Source organism: Podarcis liolepis (assembly GCF_965112155.1).
Source record: "Podarcis liolepis genome assembly, chromosome: 1".
NCBI classification, from domain to species: domain Eukaryota; kingdom Metazoa; phylum Chordata; class Lepidosauria; order Squamata; family Lacertidae; genus Podarcis; species Podarcis liolepis.
Genome location: NC_139554.1, coordinates 22,921,729 through 22,939,822, shown reverse-complemented (window position 1 = coordinate 22,939,822; position 18,094 = coordinate 22,921,729). Strand labels below are relative to the sequence as shown.

Here is an 18,094-nt window from a genome sequence, read left to right as displayed (position 1 = left end):
CACACCATATCCTTAAAGGACACTCAAAGCATACCCACCCATAATCCTCAGAGCTGTAGTTTACTCCTCACAGAACTACAATTCCCAGCACCCATAACAAACAACAGTTGAAGTTTCTTGCACGGGGGGGGGGGCAGTGCTTTAAAGGTATAGTACGTACACAGTCGTATTTTATACCTATGTCCCCCACCTCACCCCATTGCACAAGCTGGATTTTGAAGTTTTCAATATTCTGATATCCTTTTCAAAGAGAGAAAGAGAAAAGGAAGGAAAAAAACACAGCAATATTTCAATACGGTTTCTTTTTTTCCTTAAGGTTTCTTTTTTAAAAAAAAGAAGAAGAAGCTAAAAATGAGTTTGGTAAAAACTACTGTAGTTCAAAAGACCAGGTGGCTCAACTAAATCATTGGCTTTAGTTTCTCCAAATTCCATCATGCATCTTCTGGCAGACCATTAGAGGATCTTGCTGGGTGAACACGAGGTCTTCAGGAAACTACCCTCTTTCCCATCACTTTCCCACATTGTTCCAGTGTTTGCCACTAGCAGCGTTCAACTCTCTATAAATACAGCAATCTGCCATTTAGGATGCAAGCTTGTTTAAAGCACATGAAACTTAATAATTCCATTGTCTGGAAGCATAAATGCATTCGTTTCGTGGAAGGGACTTGCAAAGATACATAGCCAATCTATAAAAATAAAATAAAAATTGCAGCGTTTTTATTTACTGTACATCTCTCTTTTGTTGACTACAGTGGTACCTCAGGTTACATACGCTTCAGGTCACATATGCTTTAGGTTACAGACTCCACTAACCCAGAAATAGTGCTTCAGGTTAAAAACTTTGCTTCAGGATGAGAACAGAAATTGTGCTCCGGCGGCGCGGCAGCAGCAAGAGGCCCCATTAGCTAAAGTGGTGCTTCAGGTTAAGAACAGTTTCAGGTTAAGAACAGACCTCCGGAACGAATTAAGTACTTAACCCGAGGTACCACTGTATAGCCAGGGGAGCCATTTAGAAAGGATGGGAGAAGTCGCCCACCTTTCCCTTGTTTTTCAGACATAATGTAATGTAAATATTCTTTGGTAATGTTTGTATCTTTAGTAATGGAGCAGGATAAAACAAAGCAAAAATGATGCACTTAACCCAACCTAGGTGGTGGTGCTTTTCTTGCAATTTAAACATGACTGTTGTCTAGAAACAGGCCTTTGAACTTTACTGTGCATCTTTCCCCTTCATTTTTAAATATCCCAAATGCCTGAAGAAGCATTCCCCCCCCAAAAAAACTATAACATTGAACTCTCAACTTATCCCTCGGCTTTATGGCAAGGTACAGAAGTTATATGAGATACCTGTCATCTATATCTATGGATATAAACCTTATAGAAGACACTCAGGGAATGTGAGTGGGGTCAGGAGAAATAGGTGCATTTTATTCTTATTCTTAAAGTGAGCCTTGCTTCCTCCTGGCCTCACAACTGAAGATAAACCCTCAGGTTTCCTCTTCCCTATGGGCTTCAGGTGGGCTGCTTGCCTTTCTTAGTTAACAAAACACTGAACAAACATTCATGCATTCATCCATCAGTTCATTAGTGTGCTTGTACTATTAGTGCTCCCCACTAGTAAAACCAATTGTTTTTAATTGCAGGATTGCTCTGAGAAATAGAGAGGGGGGTTATTGATGGGGGCCATATATCAGCATCAGCTTCTACTTCAGACTTGCAAGGGTTTTTAGAGCTTAACCTTGGGGGGGGGGGTTAAGCTTGATGATGGAATACTTTGAGGTTGTTTCATAGAATTGTAGAGCTGGAAGGGAAGCCAGGGGGTCATTTAGTCCAACCCCCTGAAATGCAGGAAACTCAGCTAAAGCATCCATGGCAGATGGCCATCCAACCTCTGCTTAAAAACCTCCAACGAAGGAGAGTTTCCAGAGTGGACTCGCTGCTCTAAACTTGTTGGGTGTGTCTTCACCCTTAAGGGAAAGAGCAAAGGGAACGTCAGCAGATATGTTATGAGCCCCTTATTTACATCCTGGAGAGGCTGGGCCACTTGGGATGAGCAGGGGGAGGAGTTCAAAATGGTGCCTGACAATGACTCTGGGGAGGGAACCCGGTTAGGACAGACTGTGGCCTGGCCCCTGACTCCCATCTGTGCATTGTGGGGAGGAGTCTACAGGTGAGAAGTCTCAGCAGGTTGCCACCTGGCTCCTAAATACCAGCCTCAACTACAGTGGCACCTCGCAAGACGAATGCCTCACAAGACGAAAAACACGCAAGACGAAAGAGTTTTCCGTTTTTTGAGTCGTTCCGCAAGACGAATTTCCCTATGGGCTTGCTTCGCAAGACGAAACGTCTTGCGAGTTCTTGCGAGTTTGTTTCCTTTTTCTTAAAGCAGCTAAGCCGTTAATAGCCGCTAAGCCACTAATAGCCGCTAATAGCCGTGCTTCGCAAGACGAAAAAACCGCAAGACGAAGAGACTCGCGGAACGGATTAATTTCGTCTTGCGAGGCACCACTGTACTCTGCCACCAGCACTGCCCCTGGTGCTGCCAGAGCTTCAGCCTGCATCAGCCTCTACTGATATGCCCCTGCCCACTGAGGAGGTGGCTGATGCCCAGTCTGATTCTTAGGTGGCCCTGCTGCCTCCTCTGTCACCTAGGGCACAGAGATGCTAGCACTGGCACAAACAGACAACTCAGGTACAGTTCCTCAGGCGTTTGCTTGCTCAGTCCAGAGCTGCATCCCGCTTGCTATGCTAAAGCCATGCATGCCCTGCTCCTTTAAAACAGTGGTCCTTGCTTCCAGAACATACTGGTCTGAGTAATGAAATCTATAGTAGGATCCGAGTCCAAGTCCCACATCCAGGACGGTTTGATCCAACCCACACCTTCTCAAGGTGCCAGAATGGATGAAGGTGCCAGGGGACAGGAGCAGCTGCGATCATCGGTGTCCACTAAGCCCTCTAAGCCTTTGCCCAGGAGATTGCCACCCTGAGAGGACAGCTTGTGTAAGCAGCTCAGCCAGCTGCCTCACCAGTCAAGACTCGTCTGCCCACTGGTCAAGTTCCAAGGAAACTGGGATCAGTTCATAGCACGATCCATTCATGTGTGTGAGGGCAGCCGAGCAGAAGATTCCCACCAAATACTCAGCTGACAGAGGTGTGTTCTGCAAAAAAGAGCAGTATCAGCTCCCGTCTCACTGTCCCTATTATGGTACCATTGAAGCACTGGGAGAATTCATTGATACCAACCTCAAGTGAGGATCCATCCTGTCTTCCATGTCTCCTGCTGGAGCCCCGATCCTGTTCGAAGAAGAAATCAGGAGTAACAACTGCTGTGCGCTAAACAGGATTACCATCCCTAATCACTACCTCTGTTCACTGATCAAAGGCCATGCACCATCAATATCTTCACTAAGCTGGATCATAGAGTGGGCTACAAACTAGTAAGAATCCAAGAAGGGGATGAATGGAAGACTGCTTTACAAACCCAATATGGACATTATGAATACACTGTCATCCCATCCGGCTTCTGCAATGCCCCTGCTATCTTCTAACACCTCATGAGCGACATATTCAGATACTTTCTTGACAGGTTCGTGGTGGTTTAACCAGACAAAATCCTTATCTGCTTGGAGTCATCCCAGCTCCAGTGGTTAACAACAGGAAAATCTCCATGTCAAGCTGGAAAAGTGCAAGTTTGACCCCTCCAGCATCAACTTCCTTGGATACCTGTATCTCCCACCAAGAGGTGGAGATGGACCCATACCAAACACATGGCATGCTAACCTGGCAGTCCCCCAAAGCCAAACAAAAACTTGAAAAGCTTCCTTGGCTTTGCTAATGATTACTGGAGGTTTGAAAACCACCACCGCACTCACAGACTGTCTTAAGGGAAAGAAGTCATTTCAGTGGACAGCAGACACACAAAAAGCCTTTGAACACCTAAATGAACCTTTTGTTTCTGAACTGATCATATACCACTCAGATCTGTCCCATACCTTTGCTGTGGAACCTGATGCCTCTGATGTGGCTACCAGGGTGATTCTGTTGCAGGCTGAAGAGATGGGAGGAAGAGCTTGTCCCTACATGTACTACTCCCCAAAATTAACCCTGCCCAAACAGAACCACACCATCTGCTGCAATAACAGCAAAGACACTTTCAAGGTGTGGCAACACACTATAGAGATCCAGATGGACCACCACATCTTAGGGATTGCCTGGCCACTAAATCAACGACAGTTCCACAGGTCACAGTTTTTCACCTGGTTCTATTTCAAGATCACCAACATACTCAGCACTTAAAATTGATGAGAGGATGCCTTCTCCTGCAAGCCGGAATACAACAGCACCAGAGCAGAGTGGGAGCCTGAACTGAACCCTTCATCCAGAGCAATTGATAGTGGACAGCTCCTGCCAACCTAGCAGTTTGAAAGCACGCCAAAAATTGCAAGTAGATAAATAGGTACCGCTCTGGCAGGAAGGTAAATGGCGTTTCCGTGCGCTGGTTTGGTTTTGCCAGAAGTGGCTTAGTCATGCTGGCTACATGACCCAGAAAAACTGTCTGCGGACAAACATAGGCTCCCTCGGCCAGTAAAGTGAGATGAGCGCCTCAACCCCAGAGTCATTCGCGACTGGACTTAACTGTCAGGGGTCCTTTACCTTTTTAAAGGAGCAACAAAGGTTCCTTTGTTGAGGAACAACAACAGCTTCAGACAACATAAAATCCTGCACACAGTTACTTGTGAATTCTGGTGGCCAAAAATAAACCACCATGTAGAAAAATATGTGCAATAATGTACAAAAATTGTGTGACACTTGCTAGTGGGCTGGCCTGCCTCCTGTAACTACCCTCTACACCCATTGGACCATGGGAAATGGTTTCTATGGACTTCATCACTGAACTCAGCACCACATTACAATTTTAGTGGTGGTCGACACCTTTAGCAAGACGGCTCATTTTGCTCCCTCGCACTGGACTTCCAAATTTGTATACAACTGCATCTAGAACTCCACTCAGTAGACTCCATTCCTCACCAGCTATGGATTCCACCCATGCACCTTTCACTCATACTTTATTGGCTGCTTCAGCTACTGACTTTGTCCAAGAACTGCAAGCTATAGAATAGCTGCTACAAGAACTGGAAGGAGCCATGGCCACTTACATGAAAGCTGCTGATGTGCACTAACCACCCGGAAAAGACCACCTGAGCATGAAGCCGCAAGCTAGAAGGCCTCAGATTTGGGTCCTGTGTCGCTGAAGCACAAATCAACCTATTCACATTCTGGTTACTTCTCTGGCTCTCCATGAAACTCCCTCCCCCTCCACCACACCCATACCGATCTGACAGCAGCCCACCATCCCCAGTGAACAGTGGGAAGAATAACTTGAAGTGCAACACATCTTAGACTTTAGATAGCACCACGGCTGCCTGCAATACCTGATCCACTAGAAGGGCTATGTCCCTGACGATTGGTCCTGGGAAGTTGATGTTCAGGCCCCTGAACTGACTGCTTTCCACATAAGCCCAAATCCAAAGGCTGAGAAGGGGTGAAGGGGGATAATGTCATCAGCCCATGGTGACATCATGGAGAGGCTGGGCTCACTGGGGTGAACAATGTGAGGAGTTCAATATGATGCCTGACGATGATCTTGGAGAGGAACCCAGATGGTAGGGCCAGATCGCAGCCAGGCCCTGAGTGCCATCTCTGTAGTCCAGGGGACATGTCCATGGGTTAGGAATCCAATGCCATGGAGGGACCCAGTGTATTTCTGAGCTAATGTCATGCCTACTCTGCTCCTTTGCAACAGGAATACAAGAGGCGTGTCTACGGCTGGATCAACATCTTAGGTTGCCAAGCCATGCACCAGTGATCCTTGCCTTGCTTCCATAACATACTGAACTGAGCAATAAAGTCTATAGTAGAAAATGAAATCCAAGCCCCACATCCAGGACAGTTTGATCCAACCCACACCTTCTCAAGGTGCCAGAATGGATGAAGGTGCTGGGGGGGGGGGGGGGAGGCAGCTGCGATCATCGGTGTCTACCAAGCCCTACAAGCCTTTGCCCAGGAGATTGCAACCCTGAGAGGACAGCTTGTGTAAGCAGCTCAGCCAGCTGCCCCACCAGTCAAGACACTTCAGCCCGCCTGCCAAGTTCCAAGGAAACTGGGTTTACAGCGTTCATGGGCCAGTGTGATCCATGAATGCGTGTGAGAATTTCCTGACAATGCAATGAAGGTTGTGTTCATCAACACCCTGCTTGATGAGGATAACAAGGGGTGTGTTAAGTGTTGGCCCAGCTTCTTGGCTTGCCTAGCTGTGCCATGCACATGTGGTTTTTTGTGGGGGTTTTTGAGGGACTATAAAGAGGACAGTGCTCTGTTGCTGCCCTAGGGACCTTTAGGAGATGGGCAGCATATAAATTTAATAATACTGGAAGACATCATATATACGTTTACGAGCACAATTCAAAGTGTTGGTGTTGACCTTTAAAGCCCTAAACGGCCTCGGCCCAGTATACCTGAAGGAGCGTCTTCACTTCCATCGTTCTGCCCGGACGCTGAGGTCCAGCTCCAAGGGCCTTCTGGCGGTTCCCTCACTGCAAGAAGCCAAGTTACAGGGAACCAGGCAGAGGGCCTTCTGGGTAGTGGCACCCGCCCTGTGGAACGCCCTCCCACCAGATGTCAAAGAGATAAACAACTACCTGACATTCAGAAGACATCTTAAGGCAGCCCTGTTGAGGGAAGTTTTTAATGTGTGACATTTTAATGTATTTTTAATCTTTGTTGGAAGCCGCCCAGAGTGGGCGGGGTACAAATAAATTATTATTATTATTATTATTATTATTATTATTATTATTATTATTATTATTAATGTCCAAGGCTGATAATGTACCGTACATTTAAAGCACACGGTTTCCCCCAAATAATCCTAGGAACTCTAGTTTACCCCTCACAGAGCTACATTTCCCAGCACCCTTAAGAAACTACAGTTCCCAGAATTCATTGTGAGAATGTCATATGCAAGATTAAAAACCATAAGATGGGCCACAGGTGCTTTGAAATTGCCTATCAGCAGTTTCTATCAGGACAGAAATGTGAGCAGGCGATGTAGGTCACAGTCTTCCCCCCACCATGGTCACAGAATCACAGAGCTGTAGAGTTGGAAGGGACTATGTGGGTCATCTAGTCCAGCCCTCTGCAATGCAGGCATCTTTCACTCAATGTGGGGCTCGAACCCACGACCCTGGGATTCTGAGTCTCATGCTTTACCAACTGAGCTGCAGACATATGCACATCAGATGCATTTCTAATTAAACTGCAGCAATTATTTCTAAATTGTCGTCTTATACATATAAAGTAGTATGTGGAATGTTTACGAAACCACGTGTCTTATTTTATCCTAATTTTTTTGCTATGTGTAAATGTCCACCATAGGTAGGTGAAGCTGAAGGAAAAACAGGTCCTTCAAAGCAACTAGTGAGCAAATTATTTAAATTGAAAGGCAACAGCTATAATTTATTTAACAGGAAGGGAGAAAGAGGTGAGGGATGAAGAGGAACAGCTCAGGCAAGTATATGATTTTTAAAACGTTTCTAAGCAACGGAATAAAAGCAAAGTCCAGCTTTCAAGTCGGCCAGGTGAGCATTCAGAATCTCACAAACTTATTGCTGGCTTTAAGGCTAGGCCTCAGATTCTGTCACACACCTTGGCCTTGGAGCTTCTATGTGATGGCAAAAGGCATAGACTGTTGCTACTGTTTCTGCCAATATGGATCCTTTATTCCCTTTCTGTAATCTCCTCAGTCTCTCTGTCCTGTTTACAGTTCTCCTCAGAATCTCCATCTCTACCCCCATCTCCTCAGTTTCATATTGCAGTTCCTCAGAGCCAAAAAGAGAGAGACTGTGCTCCTAGCATCCCAGAGACAGCTATGCTACCAGGGTTCTTCTATTATTATTGTTGTTGTTGTTGTTGTTGTTGTTGTTGTTGTTGTTGTTGTTATCATCATCCTGCACTTCCTCTGAGAGGAGCCCAGGGCAGCAAACAACAAAGCAGCAAAACAATACCATTGAAAATAAAGGGTTGTAGCAAGAGAAAGTCCCCTCGCTATTATCCCCCCTGTGCCTCCCCAAACTATTCTGGGGTTGGGGGCACATAGGCAGATGAGAGGGAAGGGGACTTCTGTCATACAAGTGAACCTCCTTGTGCTAACAGGCCAATGTCACTGACTGGAGACAAACCATCATACATAAAAAGATTTTAAAATATTATTAACAGCTAAAAAGAAAATTAAGACCATCTTAAAAATCAATAAATAAAAGCGGTCACATATTATTGTTTGTCATTCTCATCAAATGGTAGGCCTCTGGATCTGGACCTCCTTTCATTTTTTAAAAGAAACAACAAACTCTCTACTGTCTGGGTTTCACTGCACACCTTAGAATTCTGGCCTAAAGTGTGTTTTCCTATATATTTTAAAGCTAAAATAAACAAGTGGCCATTTGCTTCTGCCTTCTGTATTCTAGGGACAATAGTTTTATCAATAATCTCTCTGTCAACATATGTCTCTTGTCACAGCTCATGTTGCAGGGAATTCTGTCCTGAAGATGCGCCTGTAGGAAATACATTTGCCGCCATCTGGCAAAGGCGGAAAAGAGCAGCTGAAACTCCCTTGTCTACAAAACTGTTTAGGTGCCAGAATCCTGCCCTCTTTTTCACCTGATCACCATATCTGGTAGAGATATGTATTACTTCTGCCCTAACTACATTGCGTATTAGGTGATTGGCTTTGGGGCATGATTTTGATGAATCTGTTATGAACCTGGTTAGGATTTGGGTAGGCTGACATAAGGAATTGAATTACAACAGATCAAACTATTAGTTTATCAAATCCAAGATTTTGTACTTGAAGGGTGGGGAACTTGTGGCCCTCCAGATGCTGATGGACTACAGCTCCCACAATCCCTCATCACTGACCATGTTGGCTGGGGATGATGGGAGTTGGAGTCCAACAGCCTGTAGAGGGCCACAGTCTGCCACCACTGGTCTACTCTGGCTGGCAGCACTTCTCCATGGTCTCAGAAAGAGTGAGGCCTATCCCATGAGCCACTTCCTGGTCCTTTAACCTGGAGATGTGTTCAATCACTGATCTATAAGGGTGTGCAGAAGACGTTGAGCTGAAGTCAAGTTCTGCATAGCAATGCTGGGTTCTTACTAGTTTTTATATGGTATTTACATGGTTTTTCATGGTTTTAGATGGTTTTTCTGTTTACCATAACTTCTACTTATTGATGCAACTACTGATTTTTGTTCTTACAAAGGCCATATAACATCATCATTATTATTATTATTATTATTATTATTATTATTATTATTATTATTATTATTATTTGCACCACCACCAAGCTGAGTGAGAGAATAAGTCTAATGCAAATGTTAGGCTCTGGTTCTGCCTTGACCTAAGCCAACAGTGTAACACAAATCCAATATTGCACTGTGTCCTGGTCTTCCTCTTTGGCAGTCCATGGCCATGAAATCTCTCTGTATAAAACGTTGAAATATTTGTGACATATCTTACCTGCGTCTTCCCACGACTTAAGAGGCAGGCAGCCACCATGAAAATGGTAATTATCCTGCAATAGGAACATAAACCTCATGATTATGCAGGACAGTGATATGTGTAACCCACCTGTTTTCTGATATGACCCCACTGCACTTAGCCACCATTGCATCCAGAGCTACACCAGAGGAACATTTAGCTAAAGGATAATTATTATAATCTGAAAATGGGGTTCTGAGAACAAGCACACTCATCACTGGTTATTTTGAGGCTGCTCTCCGCTGAGCGAGACTCTGGGCTTTTGCCTACAAAGGTCTATCCTGACCGTAATGTCCACTTCCTCTGAGGGTAAGTAATGCTGTCTTTCTGTGCATCAGGTGTGATTGCACAACACAGCAAAATTGGCCACTCTGGCTAAATTACCCACTTCCAACAGAAGAATAGCAGAGCAGGGCAGTGAAACATTCACTGAGTCAAGTAATACACAGCTGCCTACGAAAGAAGCATTCAGGAGGAGCCTGTGGCCTATTGAACAGTTCTTTAAAATAGAGTTGCTGTATCTTTAAGGGTCATCTCCTGGTTGTTGGGTCTAGGCAGAAACTGTGGGGAAACTGTGGTCCTCCAAGACATTGTTGGACTCCAGCTCCTAATAGCCCCAGATAGCATGGGGTGATGGGGATCCAGCTCCCATTAGCCCCAGATAGCATGGGATGATGGGATGATACTACAAAACCATCCACAGGGGCTACAGGTTGCCCATCTGTAGAGAATTTGAGCTGCGTGATCCTGCAGCTAGCAGGGAGTTGCTGTCCTCTGCTTGTTGTTTTGTCTTTTTGGTCTTCCTCTAGAGTTAGTGAGACCTCATGCTGTCTTTCATGCGAAGTCTTTACTTAAAAGAACCCCTAATTTTATAGCACACTTTCAGATGGCACACAGTTTGAGAATCGCCGGGTTAATATCTGTCCTGTGTTTGGGTGCTGGATGCCAACTCTTCAAAGGTACAGCTCATCATTACAACTGATCATTAGAGTGCTGGGAATTGTAACTCTATGAGGGCTCTCCTAACACTTCTCAGCACTCTTAACAAGCTGCAGGATTCAGCTGCCAGGATTCTTTGGAAGAAGCCATGACTTTTAAAGTGGTATTAGAGTGCTGACTATTTTTGAATACTTAAAATACAGCCGTCCCTATGCCTTGGAAATCAAATGTTTAAAATGTGAACATTATTATTTCTGTAGGTTTGCTGTCATATAATCTCTCAGTCTCTCAACATAAAGTTTCTTGAACTTCAGTTCATACCGTAATTGTGTGATCTTTCCAGGAAAGCAACTTGTTTACATTAGCTGACATAATCCATCATAATTTTTAGTACAAGCCCCATTGAAATTTGATGTATGAGAGAGCATGGTAGTTTAATGGAGCTTGTGCAAAACAACTTTTTGGTTGATTACATCTTTATTAATATATAGCTTCTATGTCTATTTAACTGTTTGTGGGGGATTTGATTTAAAACATTTTCTAGGAAGGCCAATGCTTCAAAGAAAACTTTCCTCATTGCTGCTCCCAGAGTTTCCAACTCCCAAAGCACAAGTGGATGCTAACAGCATATTTTGTTCTCTCTGCATATTACAGAGGAGGCAAACAATGCTGTTTTTAATTCTGACAGCAACTTCTCAAGCCCTTCAGAACACAATTCAGAAACAAAGCACACAAAAAACCAAGCAAATCCCTCCATTGGTAATCCTGTGCAGGCAGATGTTTGCTTGCTTGGCAGGCCTTTCAGTCATAGAAAACTAGAATTGTTCTCCAGAGACACTGCCTAGTGCTATGTCATCTGTCATTCAATGCTGAACTTTGTCTACAGAGCTCCTGGAAGCTTTCCAGTGAGGTAGTCCAACTTCAAAAATGCACACCCAAGTGCAGATTCATTCTGTAGCATAAGTAGAAGGAAATCAAGCTGTTGCTCATATTACAAAGCAGCAAACCTGGGCTTGCCAATGAGAGTGTACAAGTAACTGGGCAATCCTGGATCCCTGATGAATATACCAGTATATGGCACACCTGTTTGTGACCACATGTTGGTTACATCCACACATTAGAACAAGCACACTTGCAAATATAACATAGGAAGATGACTGCTGGGTCAGACACAAGTTCCATCTAGCCCAGTTTGCCACCATGGCCAACCAGATGCGCCCATGGAACCTGCAAGCAGCGCATGAAGGCAAAATCCCTCCTTTGCTGGTGCAACTGGTATTCAGAGTTAGACCTTTCTTGCTTAAATGGCCCTGAAGGAGCTCTGTTCCTCTGTACTGAAAGTGCAACACATAAAGCTCTGCTCATCAACACTTTTGAGTGTGGAGGAAGAAAGAGGTTTCAGAGTCACCAGTCAACAGCAAGATTAAGGATTTGGCTTAATTCCTAGCTGCATGTAACTGACCTTGTGCATATTATTCACCTCTTTCCTTCCTCTTCCTCCCTCTGTCATTTTTCCCCATTCAAAATTTACATTGCAAGCTCCTTGGGGTAGAGACCTGACTTTTTTTGTTTGGCCTCCTCTGTAAAGCACCATTTACAGGGAGAGTGATATAATCTTCTTCATCAACAACAAATCCCTGAATTTCTGTATATCTCTTCAGTGTCATGTTTCCAGGTTTACTTTATTTACAATCCCTATCACTTCTTCCAGACAGCTATTCTCAAGAGATCTGTCACATTTATCAGCCGGAGAGGCTGGCTTAGCCACCAGATGCAATAGCAGTTAAATAATAGTGAACGATGAAATCAAAAAATTTTTACACATGTTTGCACAGGGGGGGGAACCCCCTTTAAGATCCACACTTTCTATGAGTTACTGCAGCTATCAAGGGCAAAAAGAGAAAAGAGTGCAAAGGAAATTGGTAGATGCTACGTATACATCATGCTACAGAATAGTCTGTTTCCCCGCTCTCCCTCCTGTTAGTTTACATACAGTTTTAGCAAATGTGATAGGAGAAGAGACATCAGCTATTAAGCAAGGTTTGCATTCAGTAAACACTAAGAGAGGGAGAGAGGGAGAGAGAGAGAGAGAGAGAGAGAGAGAGTGCATAGGACCTACCTTTTTAATCCTGTCATGTCCAAAACTGAAGAAAAAAGTTGAACGGGGAAAATAATGTGTGCACAGCTGAATAGCTGAAAAATAGTTTTGCACATTAAACCTTTTGCCAGAACGTTAGTCCTGCCATCATTTATATTCCACAGAATGAAAGACCCAAAATCATAGAGAAGCAGAAGGAGAGAGAGAGAGAGAAAGAGGGAAGGAAGGAAAGAGGAGGAGGGAGGGAGGGAAGGAAGGAGGGGAGAAGAGTGAAGGGAGAAGGAGAGATCTGCTCCTCCTTAGACACTGGAGAGAATACAGCAAAAGCACCTGGTTTTGCTTAGTTCTCTTCTGTAATTCAGCATTAAACCAATTGGAGGAGGAATGTTAAAAATGAACACTTCATTTTCTAAGTATGTTAAACAATGCAAATGGGAGGCCTCAGTCTGGGGACAGCTGTTTTAGATTAGAGAGCTCACCAACTGGCTAGACTCCTCACAACACTCCTAAGGAGCCTGCCAGGATTAAAAAAACCCGCTCACAGTTTGAAGAGAAGCCTTTCCCGCTGCAAATGTTACTGAGGAGCGTGCCACAGGAGGAACAGCAGTACTGGCATGGGGCAGATAGAAAGACGTCCTCAAGAACTAATCTTGCTTATGTCTCATTATCTTATCCCTACCTAAACAATTTGTTGCCAACCAAATATACCAAAGAGAGCTTCAACCATCTGATGGGCAAAGAATGAATTCCTTCCTTGAGTTCCTTGGAGGAAAGGTAGAATTAAAATGTAATAGCAAAATATAGTAAATAAATACAAATAAATTCTTCTTCTTCTTCTTCTTCTTCTTCTTCTTCTTCTTCTTCTTCTTCGGTGATCACTCATAGCTGAATAAGATTGTCTTCCATAAATATGGTTTTAAAAGTGAGTCCGTAAGTGACTATAGAGGCCAATTCGGGATCCATACGTTCTTCCACAGTGGGGACATTGGTTTCCGGGCAGGAGTTGATCATGGTGAGGGTTTGCCAAGTATGCCTTCCTCTTAGCGTGTTTCTCCCTTGCATTCTGAGTTTGAGCATCTTCAAAGCCCACGACACCTTTGGTAAAGGCTGTTCTCCAATTGGAGCACTCGCAGGCTAGTGTTTCCCAGTTGTTGGTGTTTCTACTACATTTTTAAAGATTTGCCTTGAGAGTCTTTAAACCTCTTTTGTTGACCACCACCATTACAATTTCCATTTTAAAGTTCAGAATAGAGTAGTTGCTTTGGAAGACAATAATTAGGCATCCGAACAACATGATCAGTCCAACGAAGTTGATATTGAAGAATCATTGCTTCGACACTGGTATCTTTGCTTCTTCCAGTACACTGGCCATAGGCGCCGACTCCATGGGGCCTGAGGGGGCCCGAGCCCCCTCAAAAATTTGTTTGGGGGGACTCTGCCCCCCCAATAATTTAAGAAAATTATTAGTTATATTATGCTTTGCCGCACCGGGCGCAACATCTGGGGGGGGGCGAGTCCAGAGGGCCCAGCCGCGTCGTGCCCTCGGCCCGCCCCTATTGTCAGAGGCTCAGCGTGGAAGTGTTAACAAAGTTTCAGAGGGGGGAGCGAGTGGGGGGGATGCGGGGAGGGGAGGGGGTCCCCGCTTCTCCGGCCCCCTTGCAGAAGCGGCCACCGCCCGGCGGCTCTGCCTTTGCTCGCAGGCCTGCCTGGGGGCTCCCTCGGCTCCAGCGCTGAGCTGGCGGCCCCGATCCCGGGAGCAAAGAGGCGTCGCGGGAGCGGCTAGGCCTGCGCCAGGGCCCTGACCCGACAGCTTCTCCGGCTCCCCAAGCCGAGGACAGCTTCGGCTGTGAAGCTGCGCCTTCCGGGCTGGCCCCTTCTCGGCTGGGCCTCGCCTCTCCAGCTCCCAGTATGTGTGCTCCGCGGTGGTCCCCGCTCCTTCCAGACCCTTCCACCGCCCCCTGCCAAACTGGCTGTAGATACAAGAAGGGCAGCTGGGGTGGGCTATAGAGGACCCTGCCTCCCCCTGCGGGGCTCATCTCTGGCAATTGGCTCAAGGAGCCCCCTGAGTTTTGGCATTGTCTCTCTGCGCCCCCCCACCCCGCCTCTCTCCAGGAGCTTTATGGAGCCGCCTGGATCGGGTCTGCTTTGGAGGAGGGGAGCCTTCCTTGACCAGCATGCCCCCCCCCCAATATTTTTTATAAGTCGGCGCCCCTGACACTGGCATTCGTTTCCTGTCTTCCCAAGTGATGTGTAAATTTTTTGGGAGATACTGTTGATGGAATCTTTCGAGGAGTTGGAGATGGCGTTTATAAGTGGTCCATGTTTCACAAGGTATATAGGCAATACTGAACTAGACAGACAGTATATGGCTGCTTTCTATGTATTGTTGCATGCCATCCCAGCCTCTGAGGGGTTCCGGACACTTTCCCAGGGTTTGGTTTCCTTGGAATGATATATAGTTATGATATATAGTTTATCTACACAAATATACAACTTGTAGCTAAGATTTGGGGTGGGGGGCTCACCCCAAACATCTGGACCTAGAAGGTCTTGCCTCTCCCAGAGTCACAGCCTTGGAATCAAGCAAAAATGGCTCTGTCTTTAGCTGCTGCCTGCTTCTAGCACTGCCTATTGCCTTTCTAAGTAGCAGCTTGTTAGAGGGCAAAAGTTCCATTCATTTGCCCAGAGGGTACCGTCTCTTCTCCTTTTAGACTAATGGTGGTCCTTAGGTGGCCATTGTCTCATAAACTTGCCTGACTAGTTTAACTATTAATAAACCTTTACCTGCATTCAAGAAACATGTAAATACTTAAAAAAAACAAAACAGGCTTTGGGCCAATAATTCTATGACATTTCTACATTGTTTTAACTGCTGTCTGCAATATGATATAGTGTTGTTTTAAATCACTATTTGGTGTGGTTTTTTATTGTTTATCGTAATGTTGGCAATGTACCCATATCCTTTTAAAATTCATTATTCCAGAAACTACATGAAGTTCAGAGATAAGTGCAAATTGAATGGATTTTCAGATAAGAGACTATATTGACTCTGCATAAACGGCAAGCCAAGTCCCGTTCGCGTACGCAGTTTGACTGAATAAACTTTAAATGCCTCTAGTCCATCCTATGCTGGTTTATAGCTAATATTAGGTATACAATATCAAATTAATCCACTGTTCCCACACTGGTTGAACTTTGACTGCTAAAATGCAATCTAAATTCTGTTTTGCAGTATTTTTTGTAAGATACAGATTCTCACCACTTCTTTGCTTGCTCTATGATACCTATCTGGGGTGTATGGGATATCAGGGGAGGGGTAGTGGCCCCCACCCTGCACGGAACTCTCACCTGTGGCTCCTAGAAGCATGCGATAGAGGCCACATCTCGGGAAATGGCTTTCAGTGGCCAGCTAAAGCAGGTGAAGTGAGCCAATGGTTCTCAAACCCTCTGGAGTTAGAGAGGTTCCCCTGCATGTGATGAAGACAGGCTTCTGCAGATTGGGTGGACGAGACCAATAGTGGGTTCCATGGTCAAGAAGGTGGGTTCTGCATATAATGTAGAGGGAAATGAGGGCCAGATGTGGCTCATCAACCTGCAAAGCTAGTCCATCTAGGAGAAGGAAAACTGATCTGAAAATTCTGCTGCCTTGTGGGAGAAGAAAAGGCTAAGGAGTAAATCTGGATTCAAAAGGACTGGAGCAAATTTATATTTTATATGAAAGAAAATTGTAAACATTTGAAAAGGTTTGTAGGTCTGAGTTGAAATGTTTGGTAATGTGAAAATAAGGAGATGTTTTACATATAAGGAGGTGAACGTCAAAAGTAGATATAAGGTAAAAAAGTGGCTATAGAAATGTGAAGAATTGGTGAAGATGTTTGAAAGTCAGAAAGAGGGTGGGAAGGAGGTCGGTGCTTTGTGTGAGCAATGTTTTAAGTTATGGATTTGTGTAATGAAATTGTAATGAAATATGGAAAACTCAATAAAAATTATGTTAAAAATCAAACAAATCTGGAGTACCTAAGTACCTAAGATGGTTAGGTGGTTCCTTGGCTTGTACGCCTCCTTCTGGCAACTCCTTCAGCTAAGCAGGTGCTTGGACTACAACAGCGTTTTTGCCTTTTGGAGAGTGTATGTGCACCTTGCATAAGCTTGTGCATGAAAGCTGCTAGATATTAAATCTAGGAAGAGAACAGATACATAGTGTCTCTAATCTATATATGCATAAATGCACAGCCATTGAGCCTAAGGTTGGAATCTTAAAACGATCTATCTGGGCCCCACTGAACTTAATGGGGCTTACATCTGAGTAGAAAGGAAAGAAGGATTGTGTTGTCGAGGCACCAAGTAGTGCACAGACTATAATTTCTTATGCTACAACTCGTGAGGTTTATTTTGGTATAGATATCATAGGACAGGAATGCACTTCCGCTTCTACCACAGCTGCAACAGGGTGAGCTCTGACTGCAGTAACCAGGTCGGGGCGTACACCGGTACTGCGAGGGGCAACGTTTGGCTAAACGACCCCTGAAAAGGCTTGGAAGGAAGCTCAAGTCAAAGGAACTTCGGCAGTGTCTTTTTGGAGTCCCGGCACCCCTCGCTGAAGGAAAAAAATGGCCGAGGTGGGGGGGGAATCCAGGCACAGAGAAGAACATCAAACAGACTGGTGAAAAGCCTCACATCACTGAAGCAGCGACAAGATAGTAAAATCTCTATTTCTATATTAAAATAAACGTAAAGTGGTAGCAGCAATAAAACCTAAAAGGAAATAAGACAAGGGGGGGAAAGGGAACTCGGGGGGGGGGAATCCCTCACGGAGCGAGTAAACCCAAAACAAGATAAAGAGCAAAAATAGCGGAGGAGAAGTAATGCTACCACAAAAGTAAAGGGAAGACAGAAGAACAGAAAAAAATATGGAGTGAGTGTAAAGAAAGCACACTATCTGAAACGGACTTACTACAAAGTGCAAAGCGGTGCAGGCTGCCTGTTGTTGGAGCTGGGCGGAGTAAAGCGGCTGCTTTGAAACTGAATGTCCTTGAAGGAAAGATAAGGACAAAGGAATAAGGAATGCTGTGGGGGAAAGGAGGGGAATTTAACAGATAAGATAAGATGGCGTTGAGGGTCTGAAGACGCTGAGTAATCATCAAGAAGGAGGAAGGAGGAAGAAGGAGGAAGTGACGAAGACAAAATAGTGAAAGAGAGGATTAAAGGAGGGCAGAAGCTGGCAAGCTGAGTAAATAAGAAACAGTGACACCCAGTGGACAAAGTAGGAAAAGCAGTAATAAAGGAAAATTGAAACAATAGAAGGACATCTGGTGGTTGAAAAAGAGAACGTAAAATGTCTCATGCAATTAAAAAACAGACGACTGGAACTGGAAGTCAACAGCAACAATTAAGAAGAAACTCAGGCCTTGAAGAAATGGATTTGAGGGAGCTTATTAGTTTGAAATTGGACGTGGGAGAATTGA

General features: G+C 44.8%; 1 protein-coding gene across 8 annotated transcripts in view; it reads right to left on the bottom strand.

The window, feature by feature from the left end:
• The window catches only part of FBLN5 (fibulin 5), a 64,542-nt gene extending 46,689 nt beyond the window's left edge, over positions 1-17,853 (bottom strand). The window contains exons 1-5 of one of the 8 annotated variants that reach the window (XM_083502765.1): positions 17,584-17,852; positions 15,978-16,238; positions 12,651-12,724; positions 9,572-9,626; positions 3,244-3,294 (exon numbers count right to left, since the gene is read on the bottom strand). In XM_083502765.1, the coding sequence (XP_083358891.1) occupies positions 3,244-3,294; positions 9,572-9,626; positions 12,651-12,667 (123 nt within the window). In that variant the 5' untranslated portion in view covers positions 12,668-12,724; positions 15,978-16,238; positions 17,584-17,852. Of the gene's footprint in view, positions 1-3,243; positions 3,428-5,432; positions 5,711-9,571; positions 9,627-12,650; positions 13,415-15,977; positions 16,239-17,583 lie in introns of those variants that run through there. The other 7 variants (XM_083502767.1, XM_083502768.1, XM_083502766.1 and 4 more) reach the window with 7 other exon arrangements.
• Positions 17,854-18,094: the final 241 nt, after the last annotated feature.